Here is a 22,345-nt window from a genome sequence, read left to right as displayed (position 1 = left end):
TAAACAAATGGCAAACTGATAACTTCAGGAATATCTTTACTGAAGAAAAGAAGAAAATGAAGAATTCGTCTGAACGTTGTCCAAAGTTTAACATGAAATCATGCGAATATCTAAACAAATGGCAAAACCATAACCCCAGGAATATCTTTACTGAAGAAAAGAAGAAAATAAAGAATTTGTCCAAACGTTGTCCAAAGTTTAACATAAAATCATGCGAATATCTAAACAAATGGCAAACTGATAACTTCAGGAATATCTTCACTGAAGAAAAGAAGAAAATGAAGAATTCGTCTGAACGTTGTCCAAAGTTTAACATGAAATCATGCGAATATCTAAACAAATGGCAAAACCATAACCCCAGGAATATCTTTACTGAAGAAAAGAAGAAAATAAAGAATTTGTCCAAACGTTGTCCAAAGTTTAACATAAAATCATGCGAATATCTAAACAAATGGCAAACTGATAACTTCAGGAATATCTTCACTGAAGAAAAGAAGAAAATGAAGAATTCGTCTGAACGTTGTACAAAGTTTAACATAAAATCATGCGAATATCTAAACAAATGGCAAAACCATAACCCCAGGAATATCTTTACTGAAGAAAAGAAGAAAATGAAGAATTCGTCTGAACGTTGTACAAAGTTTAACATGAAATCATGCGAATATCTAAACAAATGGCAAAACCATAACCCCAGGAATATCTTCACTGAAGAAGAGAAGAAAATGAAGAATTCGTCTGAACATTGTACAAAGTTTAACATGAAATCATGCGAATATCTAAACAAATGGCAAAACCATAACCCCAGGAATATCTTCACTGAAGAAGAGAAGAAAATGAAGAAGTCGTGCAAATGTTATCCAGAGATGACTATTAAACCGTGCTTACCATATAAAAACTTCAAAAAACCAACGATTTCAGGGATATCTTCCCTGAAGAAAAGAAAATCATGTAAATATTGTTCACAGTTGAACGTAAAATCGTTTAAGTACCAAAACACATGAAAAAATAATTATTTCTGAAAGATCTTTATCCGAGAATAGAAAAAATGAGGAAATTCTCCAAAGTTGACCATTAAACAGTGTTAAAAATATCAAGACCCGCAGAAAACAACGATCCCAGAAATATATTTACAGAAGAAGAGAAAAAAGAATGAAATCTTTCTGAAGTAATCCACAGCTGCACACAAAATCATTCGAGTACTGGGACACTAAGACAAATAATGATCTTAAAAATATTTTCACGTCAGAAGAGAAAAACCTGAAGAAATCATTAAAAATTGTCTGCATTTAATATAAAATCTTGCAAGTACCTAAATACATACAAAAACAATAATCTCGAAAAAATCTTCACTGAAGAAGAGAAAAAATAAAGAAATTATCCAAATGTTATTCAGAAGTGACAATTAGAACATGGTCAAAATATCAAGACCCAAAGAAAAAACTACAATCATAAAAATATCTTCACCAAAATTGAGAACAAATTTAAAAGTTCTTTAAGCATCATCTAGTTGCTAAATATAAAAATCATGCAAGTACTTGGGCTAAAAAAACTACTATCTTAGAAACATCTTCACCAAAGAAGAAAACAATTGAAGATATCATCTAACAGACGCTCCACACAAAACTATGATGAAAATTTCAAGAACCTAAAAACAATTATGATCCCAAGAGTATCGTCACTGGAGAAGATGAAAAAAAAGTGAAGAAATCATTCAAAATTGTCAAATCCGAGCTTGTGACAACCGTCAAGAGACACCCGTCAACTTAGTAACCTCGTTTCTCGTTCTTCTCGATTCACGAAAAAAAAGGGCCAAGTCAATCGAAGTCAGGCCACGTACCAAACTACACACGACTACCAGGGTCAAAGGTGTAAGTCGTCGCAGAGACAAGTGTTAAGGCATGCCAGCTTGCGCGAAATCCCTCGTGGACCTTCGTTCCGAATCCAAAAGGAGAAGGGGGCAAAAGCAAGAGGGTTGCCCTCGACCCTCTCCTCCCAGCTGAATTTACTCGAATGCGCCAGCAGAAGCAAGAGATTTGTCTCTCTCTCTTTCTCTCTCCCTCTTCCTCCAGCGATCTTTTGTCTCGCGAATCTTCCTCTTCTTTGCTTCCCCCTCGTGCGGCTTACTCCGTAAGAAGGTACTCTCGGCGCCTCGTTTTCCTCTTCCTCTGGCGCTCACAATCGCTTTAGCTCGTCGTCTTCCGGCATTGTCTCACCTTTTTTTTCCCCTTGTCTCTTCTCTTTCCTTTACCGGCGTCAGCCCACGCTTCAAAGACGAGAGAGGAACCCAACTCCCGTGAGAGATCGACGAACGCGCGCGTTTGGTGTTTACCAAGTGCCTTCAGATACAGTCATTACCACTACTTGGCTTGTTGGGATATTCAACCTTTTTTTTTTTTTTTTTTTTTTTTCATTCCTTTTCAGGTGGATTCCAAACGGGACACGGTCGTGACTGGAATTGAGAATTTAGTCGAACAATTAGGTAACGCTTCATCAGTTTCTTGGCCACGCGTGTTGTTAGATCCTGCGATGACTGAAGGTTGGCCAGGTGTTCGCACCGTTGAGGTCGAACAATAGACACAATACATACATGTGTTACAAAGAATCACTGGTATGATTTGGACTTATTATACAAATATGAGATTATGGCAATAATGGTAATAATCGTAGAGTCCTCCTCTGAAAGTAAAAAATCAAGCTCACAAGGTGGATTGTTCATCAGTACTTGAAGAAAAAAAACGAGTCAACATCCCAGGAAACATTTTGTCCGAAGATTTCTTATATGGATGTATCGTAGACGTCTAATGTCCACCTGGAACAGGTCTTTGGGACTTCCACCTCAGGTGGACATTAGCAAATGCGTGTTGCTGGGATGTGCGTACATTTCGAATAATAGCCTTTTGATTAAGCACGCAAAAAGTCCAACAATTACACCAACGTTCATAATGAAGAAGAACTTTCAACGATCAATCGAGTCCAATCAGAACCCACATTCGCGCGACCATTTACCAAACTTGGAGCATATATATACGGCGGCAATGTCTACGTACGTGGAGTATTCGCATGTGGGAAATAGGCCAAAGCGAGGAAGACGCACTCCACCCTTCCCACTTTCGGCACTCGGAGCGATGTATCGATCATCCACTAGGCCTCTCCGCGAACCGATGTCCCTCTCTCTCTCTGGCAAGGCCCTCGGCGGGCGAGGGAGGTGGGGTCTCCCTCGTTGGAAATTGTGCCGCGAATAGAAAGCCGTGGCTCGCGCGCGCGCAAGCTCGGCTTCGAGTGGCCACCCGAGGAGGACGTGCACAGCCAGCATCTCTACGTGGCCGTATTATCTCGAACGGGCCACGAGTAGGAGGAGGAAGTGAAGTAGGTGGGTCTCTTCTCTCGGCTTTGGGGAAAGGGGTGGAATATCCACGCTGACGATGGACACGAAAGATAAGCCACCAGTGTTTGGTGGAATAATGTTGTGGGGGAAAGGGGACGGTTTCTTTTTTTAATTAGAAATGTGTTCCCCCTCAAAGGGTTCCTTTGGCCCACAGAGACATGAAAGCTGGCTTTAATACCAACTGCTCGTTGTTAACTCTCGGCTTTGACACTCCTTTTCCAAAATACGGAGGAAACAGTCGCTGCTGTCGAGCCGTTTGATTTGACATTTTCACAGAGAACCCGGGAATCAGGTCCAAGCCGAAAACACTTACTCCTTTTGCCGAGTGGTCCGTAATTACGGATATGGTCGTCTTTCTTTCCCCACGTGTGTAGCGGAGTACCGGAGCGCAGGGAGGAGTTGGATCGTTAATCGACGCTTCGAGTGTCTCATCGGGAAAGAGCGCACTTGAGTTTCCGCGGAAGATGAAGGGGGGGACGGGAACGGTGGTTGTTGGCTCGACGCTGATGCCCCCTCGTATTATAATACTTTATCAAGTCGCACATTTTTCAAGGGCTTATTAATTATGGAGGCGACCGAGTTTCGCTGGGGACGTTTTTTTCTTTCTTTTTTTTTTGAAAAACAGAATCTGTTTCGTTGAAAAAAAGGTGCGTCAAGTGTCCTTTACTTGGATTTTTCGTGGTTTTTGTTTTTGTCAGGGGAAAAGTCTATAAGAAAATTTGCCTCTAACGTAACCGGTTTACCGGTGGCGTTGCGAAATTCAGATCGATAATGATCATGTGATCATGAAGTAGAAGCACTTTTATTACGGGGCAAAAAAATGGCTCCTACTTCGATCCATTGCAATTGTTTGTTAAAAACAAATGGTCATTGTATACATATATCTTCAAATGAAAAATTTTAACAACATAATTGGTGCCTTCAGATACATAACCTCAAAACTTTCAAATTTTTAATAATAACATCACATATCATCTATTACGAGTCACGCGAGATTACGATTGAAATACATTATGCATCATGTATAGGAGAATTAGTTAGAGACACCAAAATTTTATTTTTTAAGTTGCTCGAATTAGGTTCAAAAAGGTTACCCACATTTTTGGTTATACATGCTTTTGGGGTATCGTATATTACTTATTGAAAAATTATAACATACTTTTCAAGGAAGTAACACCCTTATCTCGAACATTTCGTAATGGTGAAAAATTTTATATTACAATTGAAATCATAGTCCGAATTAAATTTTCCCCCAGTAGGTGAATTTACCTTAATTAAGATGTATATGGAACTGAACAACGTACGTAAAGTCTGTACGTAAATTATGTATCGGTGTAGGGAAAAAAGACGCTGGAAAAAGAGGAGGAGAAGCGCGGCCGAGTTCCAAAGAAGTGATTTCAACGCGAAGTAGACGACTCTGACGTAAAAGCTGGGAGGCTCCTCCACTTATCTCGGCGAGAGCCAACAATGGTGGACGATTTCGATACTCGACAATGCCCGCATTAATTGCGATGCTGACGCGCGAGACGATGCTTTTTTTCCTTTTTTTTTTTTTAGGAGCAGCGGAAGAATCGTTGGGAAGAAGACTAGACTGTTGTGGACTGAATTTTTTATGCTCTATTTTAAAGTAAATCCAAGTGGTATGTTAAAAGTACAAGTTTAAAGCCTCTGGTGATTAAAACTTCTTTTTTTTTCCGTAGCTGTATTAACAATAATGATATGGTACACTAACTATACAACCAGTTCTACTAAACTGGCCACTTTTGAACAGAAAAAACCAACGTAAAACCACTGTAGGGTGGAAATACTAGGCTGCCACAGATTTAACATTCATACGAGCATGTTTTTCTCTTTACAGCTTTCTCGTGAATAAAAAATTGTTTAGTTTAATAGAATAGGTGAAATACATTATAAAGCATCGTTTTTGTTGTTTTTTCAACCGTAGTGTAATGCATTTTATAAGAAACATATATTTTTATTGGAAGATAATATTCGTTAAAAAAAAAAAGAATATGAGATTTGGAAGACTGCGTATTACAATAATTGTACTCAATTTTGTAAATTGAAGATGTCCCAGTACCAATAATAATGAAGTTTACACTTTGAACCAGTAGAAGTTTAATTATTTAAAATATTGTTAATGAAATGTACCTAACTCATAATGTCAAGTGGTCAAAAGATGTAATATTTTATGTTACTTAATGTAATATCAAAGCATATCTGGTACTACCAAGATATTTAGCGAGTACCTATTCGCAAATAAATTGGATATAGGACTAAGTCCGCGTGAGTCTATTATTTTTTACGTTACTTAATTTTCGCTTCTTTTTTAATTCAAAAATTTTAATTATAGATTCCTATGAAAGACATATTCATATTGAGCCAAATTAAGAATTTTTTAGTAAAGATTGGTCGAAAAATAAATGTCACGAATGATACAAAAAAAAAAGATGTATCGTCCGACATGTACCGATTTCCCCGAAAAAAAAAAACAAAAAAAAAAAAAAACCCAAATTGTTTCCTCACACCACTCGAAAGGGAAAAACAAACGAAAAAAAAAAAAAAATTCGCATCCACTCGAACCGACTGCAAGGAAGAAGAGCGAGAGGATGCAGTCACGATGGTAACGGGCCGCGTCAAGAGGTGCCGGGCAATCAGGTCATCGGGCGTTTCCGGCGAAATGCAGTACAGCTGCACCGAGTACCCTACGTCAGTGGCAAAGAAAAAAAAAAAAAAAAAAAAAAAAAAAAGAAGAAGAACGTGACGTCGCTCAGTGGCACAGCCCCTTTCTCTTCTTCTCGAGGGGCCGTTATCCCCTCGAGAAGCGACAAATTCGAGGAGTTCGGCAGAGATGGTACACATGATGTATGCCTACTGTACAGTTGCCAGAGTTACACATGGCTATACATGGGGATGAATAGTCGTGGCAGCCTTGGACCAACAATGAGGGTGAATTAGAAAACGAGGCTTCCGATTGCAGTCGAGATTCTGATCGGGTTACCTGATGAGATTGAAGGTTGGATAAAAATAGAGATAAATGCAGTAGATTAGATCAGCGTTTGGTCAGACGGCGCCATACAATACACGTCGAGTACGTACATACACTATAAACTTACCAGTTATTGTCAGTACGCAAAATATTATTTGCAAATAAATAAATAAATAGAGATCAGGAGATATTTTGTTTACAACCTTTCTTTTCCTTTCTTTTTGGTATGAAATATTTGTTGTACAGAAATCGGCAGTTCGTGTTCACATTCAATCGCGTGATCAAAAAATCGTCTGTGAAAAAAACAATCTGTTCACTTAGGCACAATTAATTGTGAATAGAAGCATTTTTTAGTTATTACTATGTAACTTGTGATTAAAATTTTCCGTACAATAATTTGTTTATCATCGAAATTAATGCTGTACACACAGTTAAAAATTTTGTGAAAGTCGATGTTACGTACAATAAATTTTTGTTTATTCTACCCAAAATTTGTATACTTTTGTACACAAAATAGCTGTACTTAATACACAAAAGTTTTTGTAAGAAATTTGTGTACATTGGGCCAAAAAACAAAATTTGTGTTTTTTTGTATACCAAACTCACATACAAATTTACACGAAAAATGTGGAGTCGATTCAATTTTAGAAAAAATTCTTCTGTTAACAATTAAATTGATTATGAACAATGTATCAGTATTAAACTAAATGAAATAAATTTCATAACATAATTATTGAATTTTAATACATTACGTAAAAAAATTGTACCCTATTACTGATGAAAACTCACAAATCAAATCGATACTTCGAAAGGAACACGACACGTCAATCAATATACTTAATTACGATTATGTTGGCACCTTAAAAATAAATTATATAGTTGGATAAGCTTGTAAGGCCTATTTTGGTACAGATGAATTTTTAACATTGCATATAGAGCAGCTGAAGGGGTGCTTTTGCGTCAAAGAATGACGTCACCGATATCTATGCATTACTGTTGAAGTAATCAGATTAAAAGGACTATACTTTGTATGAAATTGTAGGATGTGAGTACCCAGACTTAAACACAATTATTTTATGGATTTCTAAACACTTTTGACGTAATTTTTTCTCATCTCCACAAATATATATGCATTCTTTTTGCTGAGAACTTTTTTAACAATTACCATTTGCAATAAAATACTGAGAAAAAAAAAATTTATTTTGTACCAGGTAAGAGCAATGCATTTTAGATATCAAAGTTTATTGTTCAATAGAGAAAATCAAATATTTAAATACTTTGACTCATTTTTTTTTTTTTCTTTCGAATTGTAAAACATTTTTTTTTTTTTTTTTGCTGAAAAACATTTTATCAAGCATTGTGTTACAAGTAGTATTTAATAATTAATTATATCATCAGCAAAAAATTATCGAGCTGCAGAACAATTTTTACCAACCATTGAATATATATCCCTAATTTGATCAAGAATAACACTTATCCAACAACCCGCTATTATTGGTAATAATTTCAAATAAAAAAAAAAGGAGGGGGAATGGTGTAAAAAAACATATACATCGAAAACAAGAGAAAAACGCATTTTTCAACAGATTCCCCCCCACTTTGCCCGTCACACTGCGGTACAAAGAGTGCACTTGCACTCTTGAGGGCAAATCGCTCGGAGCGATCGGTCGATGCGGTGATGTTCACCTCCTCCTCCTTACTTGGCGCCCTCGCCCAAAATTAGATTTCGCAAAATCCTCGGCTAGGCCAACACCTGTTTTCGCGCATACACACAGAGAAAAAGACAAGCAGCGTTGTGTACGTCGCGGGGGGATTTTTTCGCGTACGTCAGCTCGGACGGTCTCGCGATCGGGAAGAAGCAGAGGGGCTGAAGAGGAAGGAAGCTGTGACGAGGAAAAAAGGGACTGACAGTCAATAAAGGGGTAGGCAGGTGGGTGAAAGGGGAGGGAAAAGAGAGCCTGACGTCGCGCGCTCGACTGCACCGAGACACTGGGGTTTGCCGCCATGGAAGTAGCTATTAGGCACCGAGACCATACAGCTGTGAATACGGTCGACTAAGTTACGGATAGAGATTTTTTTATTTTTTTTTTATTTTCCCTTGTTTGAATTTTTTGGCGAAAGTCTCAAGAAACAACCAGGTTATTGTATCGGCCGATATTTTTAGTACTGTGTCTTTGGGGCAAAAAAAATTGTCTTCTCTTTTTAAACACAAATTAAGAAGAATAATTAATTGTCCACTACATTATATTCTTAATAAAAGAAAATAAATCAATTTTTTTTTCTATATTTTTTATTGTGCTGCACTACAACCACAGAATTTTTCCTAAACCTCGGAGGTAACTTCTGTTTTGTAATATGAGCAGTAGAATAAAATTATCTAATTAAAAACAACGTCCAATGGTGGTACTGTTATAATTCTGTATTTATTAAAAACAAAAACAACGTTTCAACCGTTTGGACAACGTCCTGGTCCTCATTAGGTACAAAAAGCTCTGACTCTTACGAAAAGGATGTAAGATCGTAATGAAATAATAAAACTATCTAAATTTTACCTGATAAAAAAAAAAATTAGGAAATTTAAAATGATCATCAGGTAAAATTTATTTTTACTCTAATGCTATTATCGTCAAGAAAACGTCTAAATTAATGTATTAGTTTTTATTTTGCAATTTTATTGATAATTTAAATTTGTCAGCGTGCGATAATGCACGACTTATTGAGCCACGTGTCACCAGTAGGCAAAATACTTTTTTACTTGTTTCATTATGTTTCAAACTATCGATATCGGTTTGTTTCGTCATTTCGGTAACTCTAATAAGGCAATTGTGCAAAAAATAACGATGGTCACATATTTCATAAAAAAATTTTATTTACCATCATTATTTGTCCTCGAAATTTAACAAGCTGCGACTTCAACAACCTTGACCTCGACGCCGGGAAAAAAAAATAAAGTAAAATAAAACGCAACTATCGAAAAATTTGGTACGGCGGCCAAAAAAAAATCATCCATCTTTTTTTAGATACACCTACAACGTACACATCCATATACCAACGAAAAAAAAAAAAAAAAAATAGTGCAGGTTTTTCGAGGCTGTTGTATGTACATATAGACTGGAGGAAAGACGATGCACGATAAGCACGCTCGCTCTTCTCATCCTCCGACCTGACAGTCACCACCACGACCACGTGGTACTTTTATATATCCTCTTGACTCGCTACTTTTTTTTTCTCGGTAAATCGGGCATGTGTACCGATACATTCGTATATAGGTTGTTTTGGATGGTCTTCGCGCCCTGGGGGCTTTTGCGTAAGTCCAAGGGCTATTTTTGAATTACACGTGGCAGAGGGTGCCTGTACTTATTTATGTACAAAAAACCAGACTCTCGACGAGATTGCACCCGAGAGTTGGACGATTGCCGAATGCCGACGTGGCGCTCGAGGGTAAGGGCGTCGAGGACCTGCTTTAAAATGGGCACGGGCTTTTCGATGTGAACTTGCAAAATGTGTGCATGTATCGATGGTTGAAAAATGTTGAAAAATATTGTTGGTTGATTTTTTTTTTTTTTTTTGTCGCTACTCATTGATTGGCATTTTCTTGAAATAAAAATACACAGGCTGTTTACCATTTGAACGATAAATCAAAAGATCTGATGAATAAAAAGGAATAGTGAACTACGAGTTACAAGATTTATTATTAATCGCATGTAAAAAAAGAAAAAGTGTACCTACATGTGGATAAAATGTTTAGACACGTGTGACCATATGTAGGTAAAGCAGGTCATAACGTTTAATTTTTTAAATGGTTTCAAAGTAATGATATTTACGATGTAAAGAGATTGAATGTTTATGAGCAAATATCGTTGAAATAAGGTTCACTTGTAGATGGCATTGTTTGTTCTAGCCTGGAAGACAAATTCGAAACAACAATCAGAATTTCTTGTAATTCTAAAAATTTTGTTATTACATTCAAATTAAATAACTTACCTTCGTCAAGCTTACTTCACCGTGTATAACTGAATGAAAAAACATAAACTGGATGGACATTTGAAGGGTGATGGAAAGAAAAAGAAAAAATTCAACACTCGATTCTTATGTAGGATAGATGACATTTATTTCATTATCTTGTATCTATTGATTTATACTACTGATGCTATACTCGTACATATTACCTACAATTATGTCAATAATTATGCATGAATTCAAAAATGCGTGTGTCTGTTGCGCGAGTGTTTCATTAGAGCCTGCCGTTCCGCGTTTTCGCGGTGATTATACGTTTATTACATATACGTAACGAGACAACAAAAGAAAAAGAGAAAGCAGAATTGCACGCACAGCCAAAAAAAAATGCCACTTTACTTTCAATCATATAATTATACGGTAGATGCCCAGCTTAAACGGCTAATCGATCGTGTCTGAGAAACTTATCTTTACAATCACAAAAATGCGAGACAAATCGATTTGGCCGCCATTTTATATTCACGATGGACCGCCATTTTGTCGACACCACATTCATCCTTTTTACAATTTTCTTTTTATTTTGTTCTCTGCTTTACGCTCAACACCGCTTTGAACTTGCATGCAACTTACTCCTACAGTTTCACGATTCGTTTGAACCTTTTTTTTTTGTCTTTTTGCTTCTACCCTTCGATGCCTTGGCAATGATCAAGAGGGCGCTCACGCGCTCTTTTATTTGGTTCTCTTTTTGCTTTGCTCCTTACGTACCGGCACGTTTCGTTGATGAAGCTATTTTCGTCGATGTTGTTATTTTTGTCTTTGAAAGTGAGCACGAAAGCAAACATTGACAATAAAACGCGACGATTCACATGTGTGTATATGTACATTGATGTTGGATACGAATTATACATACGACAGCGCAAAACGAATTATCGTCATAGTCATTTAAGATAATTTGTTTTGCAATATTCATCGGTTCTTAAAAATGTGAATTCGACATTTTTACGAATTGTTGTGTTTGAAGTATGTCGCTTGATCTTTATTGATTGAAAAAAAAAAAAAAAAAAAAAAAAAAAAAAAAGAACAAAGTAACGAAAACTAGGAAAACGAGACGTACACGTGAATATTTCGGTGTTGGTAGCATCAATATAAATCAGTTTTTACTTTATTGTCCTAATCTTACTAAGTACTACATTAAAAATCATAAGTGGTATATTACTACGATTTTATAATTTTTTTTTTCTCTTTTCCGCATTTGGTACGAAGGAACATGAGACAGGGGCTCCACTGAAGCATACGAGTTTTGATCATCCCAGTGGACTTTCGTCGCTATGTACCGGACTTTAGTTTTATTTGCATTACAAAATTTAGGACGATAATTTACTTCAACTCGGAGTAAGTTTTAAATTCCTTTGTTTCATCAATTTTCTTTATAATGTCATCTACAAGTGCTAGACGTCTTGCGCCAAGATTTTTAAGCTAGACAATGAATAATTAACATCCGTTGAAATTAATTGCAAATTCGAATTGCACTAAATACATATATGTGTGTGTGTATACATATTTTTTTTCCAATACCCCCTCATTGATTTAATCACGAATAAAATGTGAGATCAGTTTGAGTTTCGCAACCAAATCGTAAACAACGCAGACAAATTTCATAAGCAATGAGATCACGATCGCATCATTTTAGTTAACAGATTCGACAACAGACGTGTTTAAAAAAAAATTACTCTTTGTCTAGCTTCGTCTAGCTTTTTTACATTGGTAAAAACTTGCATTGTGCCATGAATCCACTAAAAAATAGTACAAATCAATCCACGCACAAATCGATGAGTAAGTAAATAAATATATATTTCTCGCTTTTCGGGGGATTGGGGGGGGGGAGGGAGAGGGAGAGGGTTGATTGCGACGAACAATAAGCGCTGGTTAAAATTTTACTATTATCATAACACGCGTGTGTGGTTAAAACATGATTAAAATGTGTGTATTATATATAATATAATGTCAATTATGAATACTTGCCGTGAGCGCTGGCAATACACGGGAAATCCTTTCATATATTCATTTATTTAATTTGTCTTAAATTTCACACGACTTTCACGCTTCATCGCTCATATATATGGAATCATCGAATCACTCTATATAAAACTTAATACTCTGACAATTGTCATCGGTGATTTTTTTTTTTTTTTTTAATTTTTTGATTTGACTATCTTACAGAAAACAAGGAGATAAAACAGAAAGTAATTAGGATGCGGAATGTGCCTCCCGTCGAAAATTTCCAGGTGGCCTCTTCATTAGGAAAATAAAAACTCGGATAGTAATAATAATAATAATAATAAGAAGAATCTTACAATGTTACATGTAAAGAGCGAAAAATTGCACGTTACTATATCGTTATCGTTATTATTAGTAATATAGTTATATTTATAATTATTTTCCTTATTCGTTATTACTATTAATAATAGTTTTGTTATTTATTTTAAATAAGTGTTGTTTTGCCGTCTAAAAACCATTGCAAAATGTTTTTTTTCTTTTTTTTTTCAGTTTTCATACAAACACCACTTAATTACAATGTATGAACATACATACATAAAAACACATTATATATCAACGATTTGTTGGAAATAATGTAGTAGTTTCCACAAACGGTCACAATGGTTTTATAGAAACATTTTTCACTTTTATCATTCAAATTTCTTTTTTTACGTTAAATATATATATATATTTTTTTTTCTCCTCAACGAAACATAGGACCTTGATAAAAAGAAAACCTAGGAAAATATGTACATATACATATACATATATAAATACTTTAAAAGCTTCGAAAATAAAAATTAATATAAATAAAATAAATTTATCTCTTAAGAAATACGAATTTCAATACAATACGAAGAAACGTAGAAGTAGCAGTGGCAATAGTAGTATATTAGTAGTAATCCTTCAAACAGGAATATAGTTTATTTTCTGGAAATTTTCAACGGGACAGTCTCGCTCTGTGGGACTTTAAACACGCCTCATTGCACCGCGCAGTGGTACAGCTTCGTATTTTCATATATACCTTACACCATCATCGAAATTATACCTAACGCTATTTCGCTCACTGGCCGATCTCTTTACTCAGATAATATTATATGGTCGATTTGCCTCTTTTTTTTTTTTCGTCGATTTCTGTTTAACTCTTTCTCACAGGCTGCACATCGTTATAAATCTTTCTGGATATAATTCTGTCACAAGACGAATATATATATATATTTATATACGTTATATACTTTTACACCATAAACATAATTCTTTTTTTTATCTTTCTCTTTTTCGCGTACACCTAATTCCACACGACTGCGTGTGCTCACATGACTTTTGGATCGATTCACCTTGGAAAAAAAAAAAAAAAAAAAAAGGTGACCACGAAAACTGCGCGTCTGAATTCAATCATACATCTAGAATGATTCATTGTATCGTACAACCGCAATAAGGTAATAATCACATATACATACATATATATTTAAACTCATTTAACGGTTCTGGACCTAAAAATATCACTTGCTAAAATTTCGATTGTAAAACTCTGATTCCACCGGAAAATCAAGCCCCGTGCAGTTGTAACCATGGATTTTTGTTTTTCACGCGCACAACCCGTCATAATTGTTCATTTCATAATATTTGTTATACTATAAGTGATATATTTATACACATTTCTTCGTCATAATTTATAAATAATGTTGCACGCGAAAAAACAACACAAGGTGTCGTCACACACATTGTCACATTAAATGATTAATTTTCCAGTAGAATCTACATCATATATAAATGGTTAGACACGTATACACGTTTTCAAGTCAATAGTCGCAATATATAATAATATCTTGTTTGTCTTGATTATTTAAAAAAGAGACGCGAGATATTCAATGAAAAACTTGGGAAAATTTTTTTTTTTTTCGAAACTTCTAAAGAATATAATAAAATCTTATAAAATCTTTTACGCGCAATTATTCTCGTCGAGGAGTTTGTAGAGAGGAGCACACAGCCACAACAGCAATGGCGAACGAGTTACCCCCCCTGCCGGCAATATCATTTGCTATATTAATATTTTTACGACAACAGGGCCGTGGGGGGGGAGAGGACCCGTTTTTGTGCATGTGCTGTTCAATTTTTCCGACGACTAAGACCAGGAAGAGGAAGAGTATGAAAAACGCTTTGCGTCGTTTCTCGTTATCTGGTAATAATAATTTTTTTTTTTTTTTTTTCATCTCACACATACACACACTCTCGTTTTCACGCACTCCATAAGTTTGTCTAAAATGTTCGACAAATTCGCCAACCCTCGCTGCGACAAATGTGAAATTTGGTCTGTTTCCCCGAGGTTACTCCGACAATAATCCCTCGAACGAATTATGGCATGAAATAATCCGGGTGATCGCCCTCCTTCTCGAACCTCTTGGCCTCCTCCTGCATGCTTTCCTTGATCTTCAGTATGGCCGCTGACTCGTTCTGGTCCTGCGAATCAACCAACACCAGGTCGGTTACAACAGCCGATTCTCGGCCACCCCTGAACTCCGTGGCTTCAATATATCTTTTTCAATGTGTACTTATTATTGCCGATCGAGTGCGTCTCTTTTTTTTTCTTCGATCGAAACATAGCTACAGCATTTTACCAAGATGAGTCAATTCGAGGTGAGACTCGTAGGATAGGTTTTAGTATTAGTTATTGCCGCATGTCACATTATGAAATGGCGCTAAATTGGCGCTCTTTTTTTTGAACACGTCAAATAGGATAGGTTTTAGTTTTAACTTTGGCCACTTCATTTCTTTTTGGCGCTAGTAGTCACGTCTCACGTCGAATATTTTCTCGCGAATAACAAGAAATTACCAAAACTTTACGATCTTGGGTGAAATGCTGATCGGCATTGGTGTTGGAAAAAGAACTCGATGGTGTATTCAAACACAAACCCTGTTTGCTACTATGTGTGTGTATAAAAAGCGTAAAATAAAAAAAGCTACGATCCACTATTATGCGTATTTAAAAAATAATGTGATGGATTTGAGGATATCGATCGAGCAATTCATTGCAGGTTACACTAAAACTTGGGCACTAACTGTTTTATAAATTCTCAATTAACTTAAATTTTAATCATATTATGAAAACGTGTGATGCATCGTTCATAACTACTTATAACACAATACTAAATTAAAATTTTTCTTATTCAAACGTTAATGCCCGAACAAAGATTTTTTCTTCTAAATTTCATTTTATTTTACAATTTAAAAAAATACATGGCATTATATTTTTAGAAAAAATTTTTAGTATAAAATATTTAGAAAATTATGCACGCCCAAGTTTGGCTTGTACGAAAATAAATTAATAAACTTTTATGTATAATGAATTCACGATATATATGTACTTGCATTAAATTGCTCACTCGGTAGATGATGTTATTCAATTAAACATGTGTACACTGAGAGAAAAAAATAATAAAAATCATAGAGAAATCCCAACAAAAATTACCATTCCGCAGGCTGGATAAAAAAGAAAAAATTATTATTTTTAAAAGTAACAATCATTGTATTTATAGCTAAAATTATAGTTTGAATAGTTAGAATTATGGTCAGAACAGTAAAAATTTCGATGCGGGAAAATAAAATTATTAACCGATCCTTTCAAGGTTTACTATTTCAGCATGGTAATTTTTACTGTTCTTACCATAATTTTCACCATTTGAACTATAATTTTAACTGTTAAAACAATAATCTTCACCATAAAAATAATTATTTTTTCCTTTTTTGCCACCTTGCATCTGATTTACTGTGTGGAATGGTAATTTTTGCTGGAATTTCTCTACAATTTTTTATTACTTTTTTCTCTCAGTGTAGGGTTAAAAAATTTCAATTGACTAGTGTACAAAAAAAAAAAAGTAAAATAAAAATCTACACCTAAATAAACTGTGCTGAGCTACGTATACTGTATGATGATTATTGTTCAAAAGTAAAACATTTAAACTTAAATTTGAGTAACTATCTACAAATTAAAAAGTAACTTATACAAATATACAAATAAAATACTTGGGAGGACTAATTTCATTTTTCAACTTTTGGTGGCTTTTGAAATCGAACATTCTATTCCAACACCGTTTCGATGAGTACGCACAAAAACGTATGTATGTGATATGCTTCGGCGCAGTGCGGCGACTGTGCTTCGACGGGGCTCGAAAGGAGACGCAAAATGTGCGTGCGATTTTTTTTTTCGTGCGGATGAACAAAAAGAAGGATGAGGATGTGACTAAGTAAATGATATTGAATAAGGGTGCTCTGACCCACAACACATGGACGTCGAAATAAATTTTGTTGTAAAATTTACAAAAAAAAGTAAATAAAAATTATGTACAAAAAAATGAGAAAAAAAAATTAAAATTTGCAAGTACTTTCGCTCTCTCGCTTTCGTTTGCCCCCCTCCCCCCCGGCTTCGAGCACACACACTCACCTCGCGATTTATTAAGTGTTAGTGTTTCAGAAATAAAATAATTTTTAATAACAATATGCAAAAATTATAGATATAATGATCTAGATTTCTCACTTCGCAAACAGTCCGCATTTGTGTTTGATTCATTTTTATATATTTTTTTTTCTTTTTTTTTATATATATATATATGCAATATAATTACAATTGTCTCACGCATCCATGTGCTACAGGTCAGTACAGGCCAGTACTATATACAGCTATCGAAATTTTTTTGTTTCAAGTATTCATTAAAATTTTCCACTTTGAAATACGATTGCCTGTGATGTTCGATGAAATAATCACAGTATAGTTATGATGATAAAATTTATATGTGAATAAATAAACAATCCGAAAACAGACCGACAGATAGTTGTGTATGCATAGTTCGGTAGCCAGCACCCTGCAGGTTCAGATTTTGATAAATAAAAGAAAGACGCAAAAATCTCAGTGTTGTAGGATTACATTTATTGTCTCGATTTCTCCCTTGGTTTAAATATATATTCATCATATTTTACTAAAGTCATAGTATATTTTACAACGTGAGAGTATCCAAGTAAAATAATTAATTTAATAAATGAAAGAAAAAAAAATAATAATAAAGCAACGATGAAGGCACCAAGGCGCGTATTCAGATGTGTGATAAACAAAATAAAACAATTTTATTCTTAATTTGCTAAAACTGTAGTAAAAATCGTATTGTTTACGGCACGCGGCAAGAGATAAACTGGCAAGAAAATTTTTTGATAAAATAAATATGAATGAAAAAAGGTTCTTTGTCAATCATTGACACAAAAAACGAACCTTGGAACCCAAACAAATTTTCGGTATCGAGTACACGATGCCGACGCGATTAAAATCACTAAATTTAATTAACATTTTTGTAGGTTATGAATACGCACCAGCAGCTAACTAAGCATACTTTTCCTCGTGCAATACGTAACATTATAGATACACAAAAAAATATATTTTCACTCTCACAAATCATCACACTCAATAAAAAATTCTTAAACCTTATAAACCATAAGCATTTATACAAAATAAGAGCACCGTTATAGTTAGGTTATGTTCTGCACGTAAAGAGAAAAAAGCATGTAGATGACGAGCCGCTGGTGCGAGTCGTACGAAACATTAACTTGCTTACAAATTTATATCATTCGTTGATTTTCCATTCGTAACAATCATTTTATTACTATATTATCAGAATTATCGTCATAATCAGGCTATTCTCAAAATCGAAAATAACTAATAGCAGCATAGCATAGTCCAGTACTGACCAATAACCACCTGCGGACGGATGGATTGTATTATTCAAAGTACTTATATTCGTTTGTTTTTGAATCGAGAAATCGTTTTATAAAATATTTTATATCTACAACAACATTAAAATTTTTTGCTGTTGCTTATTAAATTTTTATGCATACAATATTTTAGGTTCAGTACTCACAAAACCTGTCTGTTTTATTTGTGTGAAAAAACGTTAGTATTTTCATATCGATATGAATTTCATACTGCATATAGTGTTCATCTTAATCACCGTATTTTCATATTGACTCTTTATGAAAATAATACTAATCAAAGTTAACAATTCTATTGAAATAAAACCTAAAAAACTAACAGTATTTTGCCATCCTATTTTAGTCCACGAATCGAACTAAATCTGTTATTATGCCGTTTTTTTTTTCTTCAGAAATTACCTAATTATTATTTTCTTAAGAGTTGCATAAGATATTTGGTTTCTAAATCATGCAGCATTTTTTCAAGGAGAAAAATCTAGCTCTACTAAGACAATTAATTTTCAAAGAAATAGGACTTTAATATATAAAAATTAAAAAAAAGATTATGCGACCTAATCACAGTAGACTGGACAGTCGTAACAGCCTTTTCGTTTACCAGGCACCTCAGCTTACGTCTTACGTTTTCTTTAAAAAGTATAAATAAAGCTAAAATTTTAACAAAAACCTATGAGAAACCTAAACTTAATGACGAAAATGCAAAATAAGTTACAAAGGTATGACCCCTAGTAAACATTACGTTCGTTAAATTTTAAAAGCTAAAAAAATTTCTTTTTTTGTAAAAGAATGTTATGTTACGTTTAATATTTTTTGTAGGATTGAAATTCACAAGTTATGTACAAAAATAATGTTATTATAATTAAAAATCATGAAAATTCCGAATTAACTATTAATTAGAAAGGGTCAGTTTAAAAAAAAGTAAAAAAAAAATTGATTAATAATAATAAAAACTCAACTTTTAAACCTAGTTGCAATCTTGTGAGTATTAGTAAAGCGTACATAATATCGTATGGCATATGGCAATTGTAGCAAATTAATTATTCGAAGTTTAAATTATATGCGTCATTAAAAAAAACTTAATATAACCTAACTTTAGATCGAGCAGGTGCATTGACAACAAATGCAAGTAATAAAAATATTGTAAAAAATAGCATTCTGTCATTAATTTTAAAAAGATTTGATCACTACTTTTAAAACAATATTTATACTCTCGTTCTTTTGATCTATTACTTTTAAGACTTTTCTGCGTTAATATTCAACATATTTTTAGAGGGAGAATCACTGAATTTAAGATCGATTTAGTTCTTTTGTCTGACTATAATCCCTCGCTTTTTCTGACTGATCCTTTTTATTTTCGTTTTCTACAGAAGTGTTCCTCCGTTAGTTGCATCCTGGTTGTGATTCTTTTAAAAAAACTGTCGACAATAGAGAATATGATATTTATGCGATTAAAACCTCTGTTACGTGTGAGCTCAAGGCTGCGATAAATTTCAAGATTAATTTCAATGTCCAAAAAATACAATCCAAAAGATACACAACGTGTCATTTAAATCTACATCCCAAAAGCCGGAAAGACTGCTATTGCAAAGATTTTCAAATAGTTACTATATCAAGCAGATCGTTATCGTCAATAATCAAGTTGGTATTTGGTCTCATTGGTATTTAAAAAACAATTTTTCATGATGATATCTCATCATGTATAATATATTTATTTGATAGTTATGTAAAATAATTTCATGGTAACATTAATAATAAAGATCAAACAGGAACTAGTGATTTAATTTCTATGTAAAATCCTAGTTTTAGATGGGATATGGTAAAAAATGTTAGAAAATTTCTTTTTCTTCTCAATAATGACGCACCAGAACGTTGATAACGATGTACTTGTTTGACAAGTTTGAAAAAAAAAAAAAAAGAAAAAGAATAAACGTTTTTTTGGCTTTTATTCAAACAGCTTAAATGATAATAATTGTAAAAGTCAAAAAGGTTATGTATGACTAGCAAATACTCTTAAAGCCAGTCTTTTATCAAAAGCTACATCGAATTAAAGAAAGCTAATACTTACACCACATAACCCTTTAATGCCCAAATTTACTGAATTCTAGTAACAATTTAAACTTTATATTGTTTTCACAAAAACAGGTCACGTAAAAAATTTTTACCTAAATATTTTTATGCTCGATATTTTTGTAAATGAATTAAAAATTAACAAAAAATCTTGTATCAATGCTTTTTGAAAACATACTTCAAAAAATACAATTTTTTTTAAATACAATTTTCACTTTTTTAAACAAGTAACCCCAAAAATTGAATCACATATGCAGTTCGACCCTTAACTTTGAAAAAATTTTTTTATCAAATATGTGAGGTTACAAATCTACGTACAAATTGCCGTATTTGGACATTAAAGAAATAAAGAAGAACATTTTCATCTTAGTGAACATTAAATGGAAGTTTTGATTTCTTCTTTAACTCGATTATCAATAGCAAAAAGTTTCTAACACGCGCAAAAAAAAAAAAAAAAAAAAAATAGTATCAATAATCCTCAAAGTCTGTTTTTTGCGGAACTTATTAATCCAATGAAACATTTTAAAAGCAATTACACAAATCTTTTGCAAGGACGTGCAAAGTGAGATGTTTAAAAATAAGTTAACAAAGGAAAAGAGCAGTACCAAATTGAAAGAAGCGAGCGAAGATGAAAAACTACCCAAGTAAGAATAAAAAAAAAAAAAGAAAAAAGGATAGCAAGGAGTGATGAAACAAATACAATTCAAATTGTCAATTATGTAAAAAAAGTGGAACAACTCACGTTCTCGTTGGGGTTGCCGAAGCCGCCTAGATTATAATCACCCATACCACTACCGCTGTCCTCCCTCGGTGTGCCTGGACCACCGTTTGCCGGAGAATTCTTCATACCATCGAGCCCGTCACCGTTGAGCACTGGGCCCATTGTATTTGGGCCCATCGGTCCCATGGGCCCACCCTCGGGACCACCGCTCATCGGGAAATCCTTTAGTTCGTACGAATACATTTTTTTACACTCAACAGCTTCAAAGCAACCTTTAATCGACATTTTACAGGATGATAAGGTGTTATCTTACGCCAGGCATGTTGCCTCCAGGTACTGGTTTCATCATCGTGTACATGTTTTCGCCACCGCTGTTACTACTGTCCTGTGGGCTCGGCATTATCGGCGTCCCTGGTCCCGGTGGCCCACTCGAACCGGGAGGCCCGCCATAATTGCCCGGCGAAGACGAGGAATAATTCATCGGCTGCGGAAATTCAAACAAAAATTCCTGAGTCAACGCTCAAATTTGTCGATATTTTTGAGGTAGAAGAAAAAACCCTTACTGTCGACGTGTTGGGTTGCCATTGTGGTCTGCCACCTGGTCCGGCCATACTCATCGGCGGCATACCAGCACCGCCCGGTCCACCGGGAGCTAAATTACTGTTTGGCGGTGGACCCCGCATGCCGGGGCCGTAAGTACCCGGGCCCATTGGTGGCATACCACCTGGTCCTGCCCTTGGATGGTTCATCCTGGGGTTCATTGGGTTCATGCCAGGCGAGCCTGTGAGGGAGAAAATTTTTTAAATTAAATTTAAAACGCTGTTTTTTTTTGTTTTTTTTTTTACTAATTTTGACGCGGATTTTTTGGATAGTTGCTTATGGAATTACATCATGTACACTTTTTTGAAAATCAGAGTAAGATCTCTAGTTTCCAAATATGTTTTTCGATCTAAATGGGTTCGTGTGTTTGATGAACGTCCAGTTAAATTTAAATTGATTATTGAAAAAGATTTTACTCTGCCTCAAAACAAAGAAAAAAAAAAAAAAAAGTACAAAAGCACATGATACCAGCCATGCTCGTGGAGTTGTGATAAATGCAGGAAAATAAATATTGTGCAAGGCAAAAAGCAGTCTAAGTTCAATGAATGTATCGGTTGGATAAAAATTCACAGGTAAGTTATACAAATATAATATAATGTATGTTACTAGTACCATTTAGTATTTATACGTGTTAAAAAGCTCAAAGCACTAAAACTACTTGATGGTAAACTATGTTTCTTGTCCTTGTAAGTGCGTGATCAAGTATAATGTTGGAGTGGAAAGCGTTTTTGTATCGATACTAGTCTAGATTGTCTTCTTCTTTTTTCTTTTAATGTAAATAATTTTATAAAATAAAAGTTAATTTGTCCATGCTCAAGGTGTAGGATTCGGTATAAAA

General features: G+C 34.5%; 1 protein-coding gene across 5 annotated transcripts in view; it reads right to left on the bottom strand.

The window, feature by feature from the left end:
• Positions 1–11,378: 11,378 nt before the first annotated feature.
• The window catches only part of Ssdp (Sequence-specific single-stranded DNA-binding protein), a 22,089-nt gene continuing 11,122 nt past the window's right edge, over positions 11,379–22,345 (bottom strand). For 3 of the 5 annotated variants that reach the window (XM_089595263.1, XM_089595264.1, XM_089595266.1), the window contains 4 exons: positions 21,471–21,688; positions 21,221–21,391; positions 20,929–21,129; positions 11,379–14,828 (listed from right to left, as the gene is read on the bottom strand). In XM_089595263.1, the coding sequence (XP_089451389.1) occupies positions 14,724–14,828; positions 20,929–21,129; positions 21,221–21,391; positions 21,471–21,688 (695 nt within the window). In that variant the 3' untranslated portion in view covers positions 11,379–14,723. Of the gene's footprint in view, positions 14,829–17,271; positions 19,535–20,928; positions 21,130–21,220; positions 21,392–21,470; positions 21,689–22,345 lie in introns of those variants that run through there. The other 2 variants (XM_023391478.2, XM_089595265.1) reach the window with 2 other exon arrangements.

The sequence above is a fragment of the Copidosoma floridanum genome, unplaced genomic scaffold, assembly GCF_036245765.1.
Source record: "Copidosoma floridanum isolate Cflo_tuat_1 unplaced genomic scaffold, Cflo_Japanese_pri ptg000025l, whole genome shotgun sequence".
Taxonomy (NCBI): domain Eukaryota; kingdom Metazoa; phylum Arthropoda; class Insecta; order Hymenoptera; family Encyrtidae; genus Copidosoma; species Copidosoma floridanum.
The sequence above is the reverse complement of the archived record's forward strand: the minus strand, read 5'-3'. Positions and strand labels throughout refer to the sequence as shown.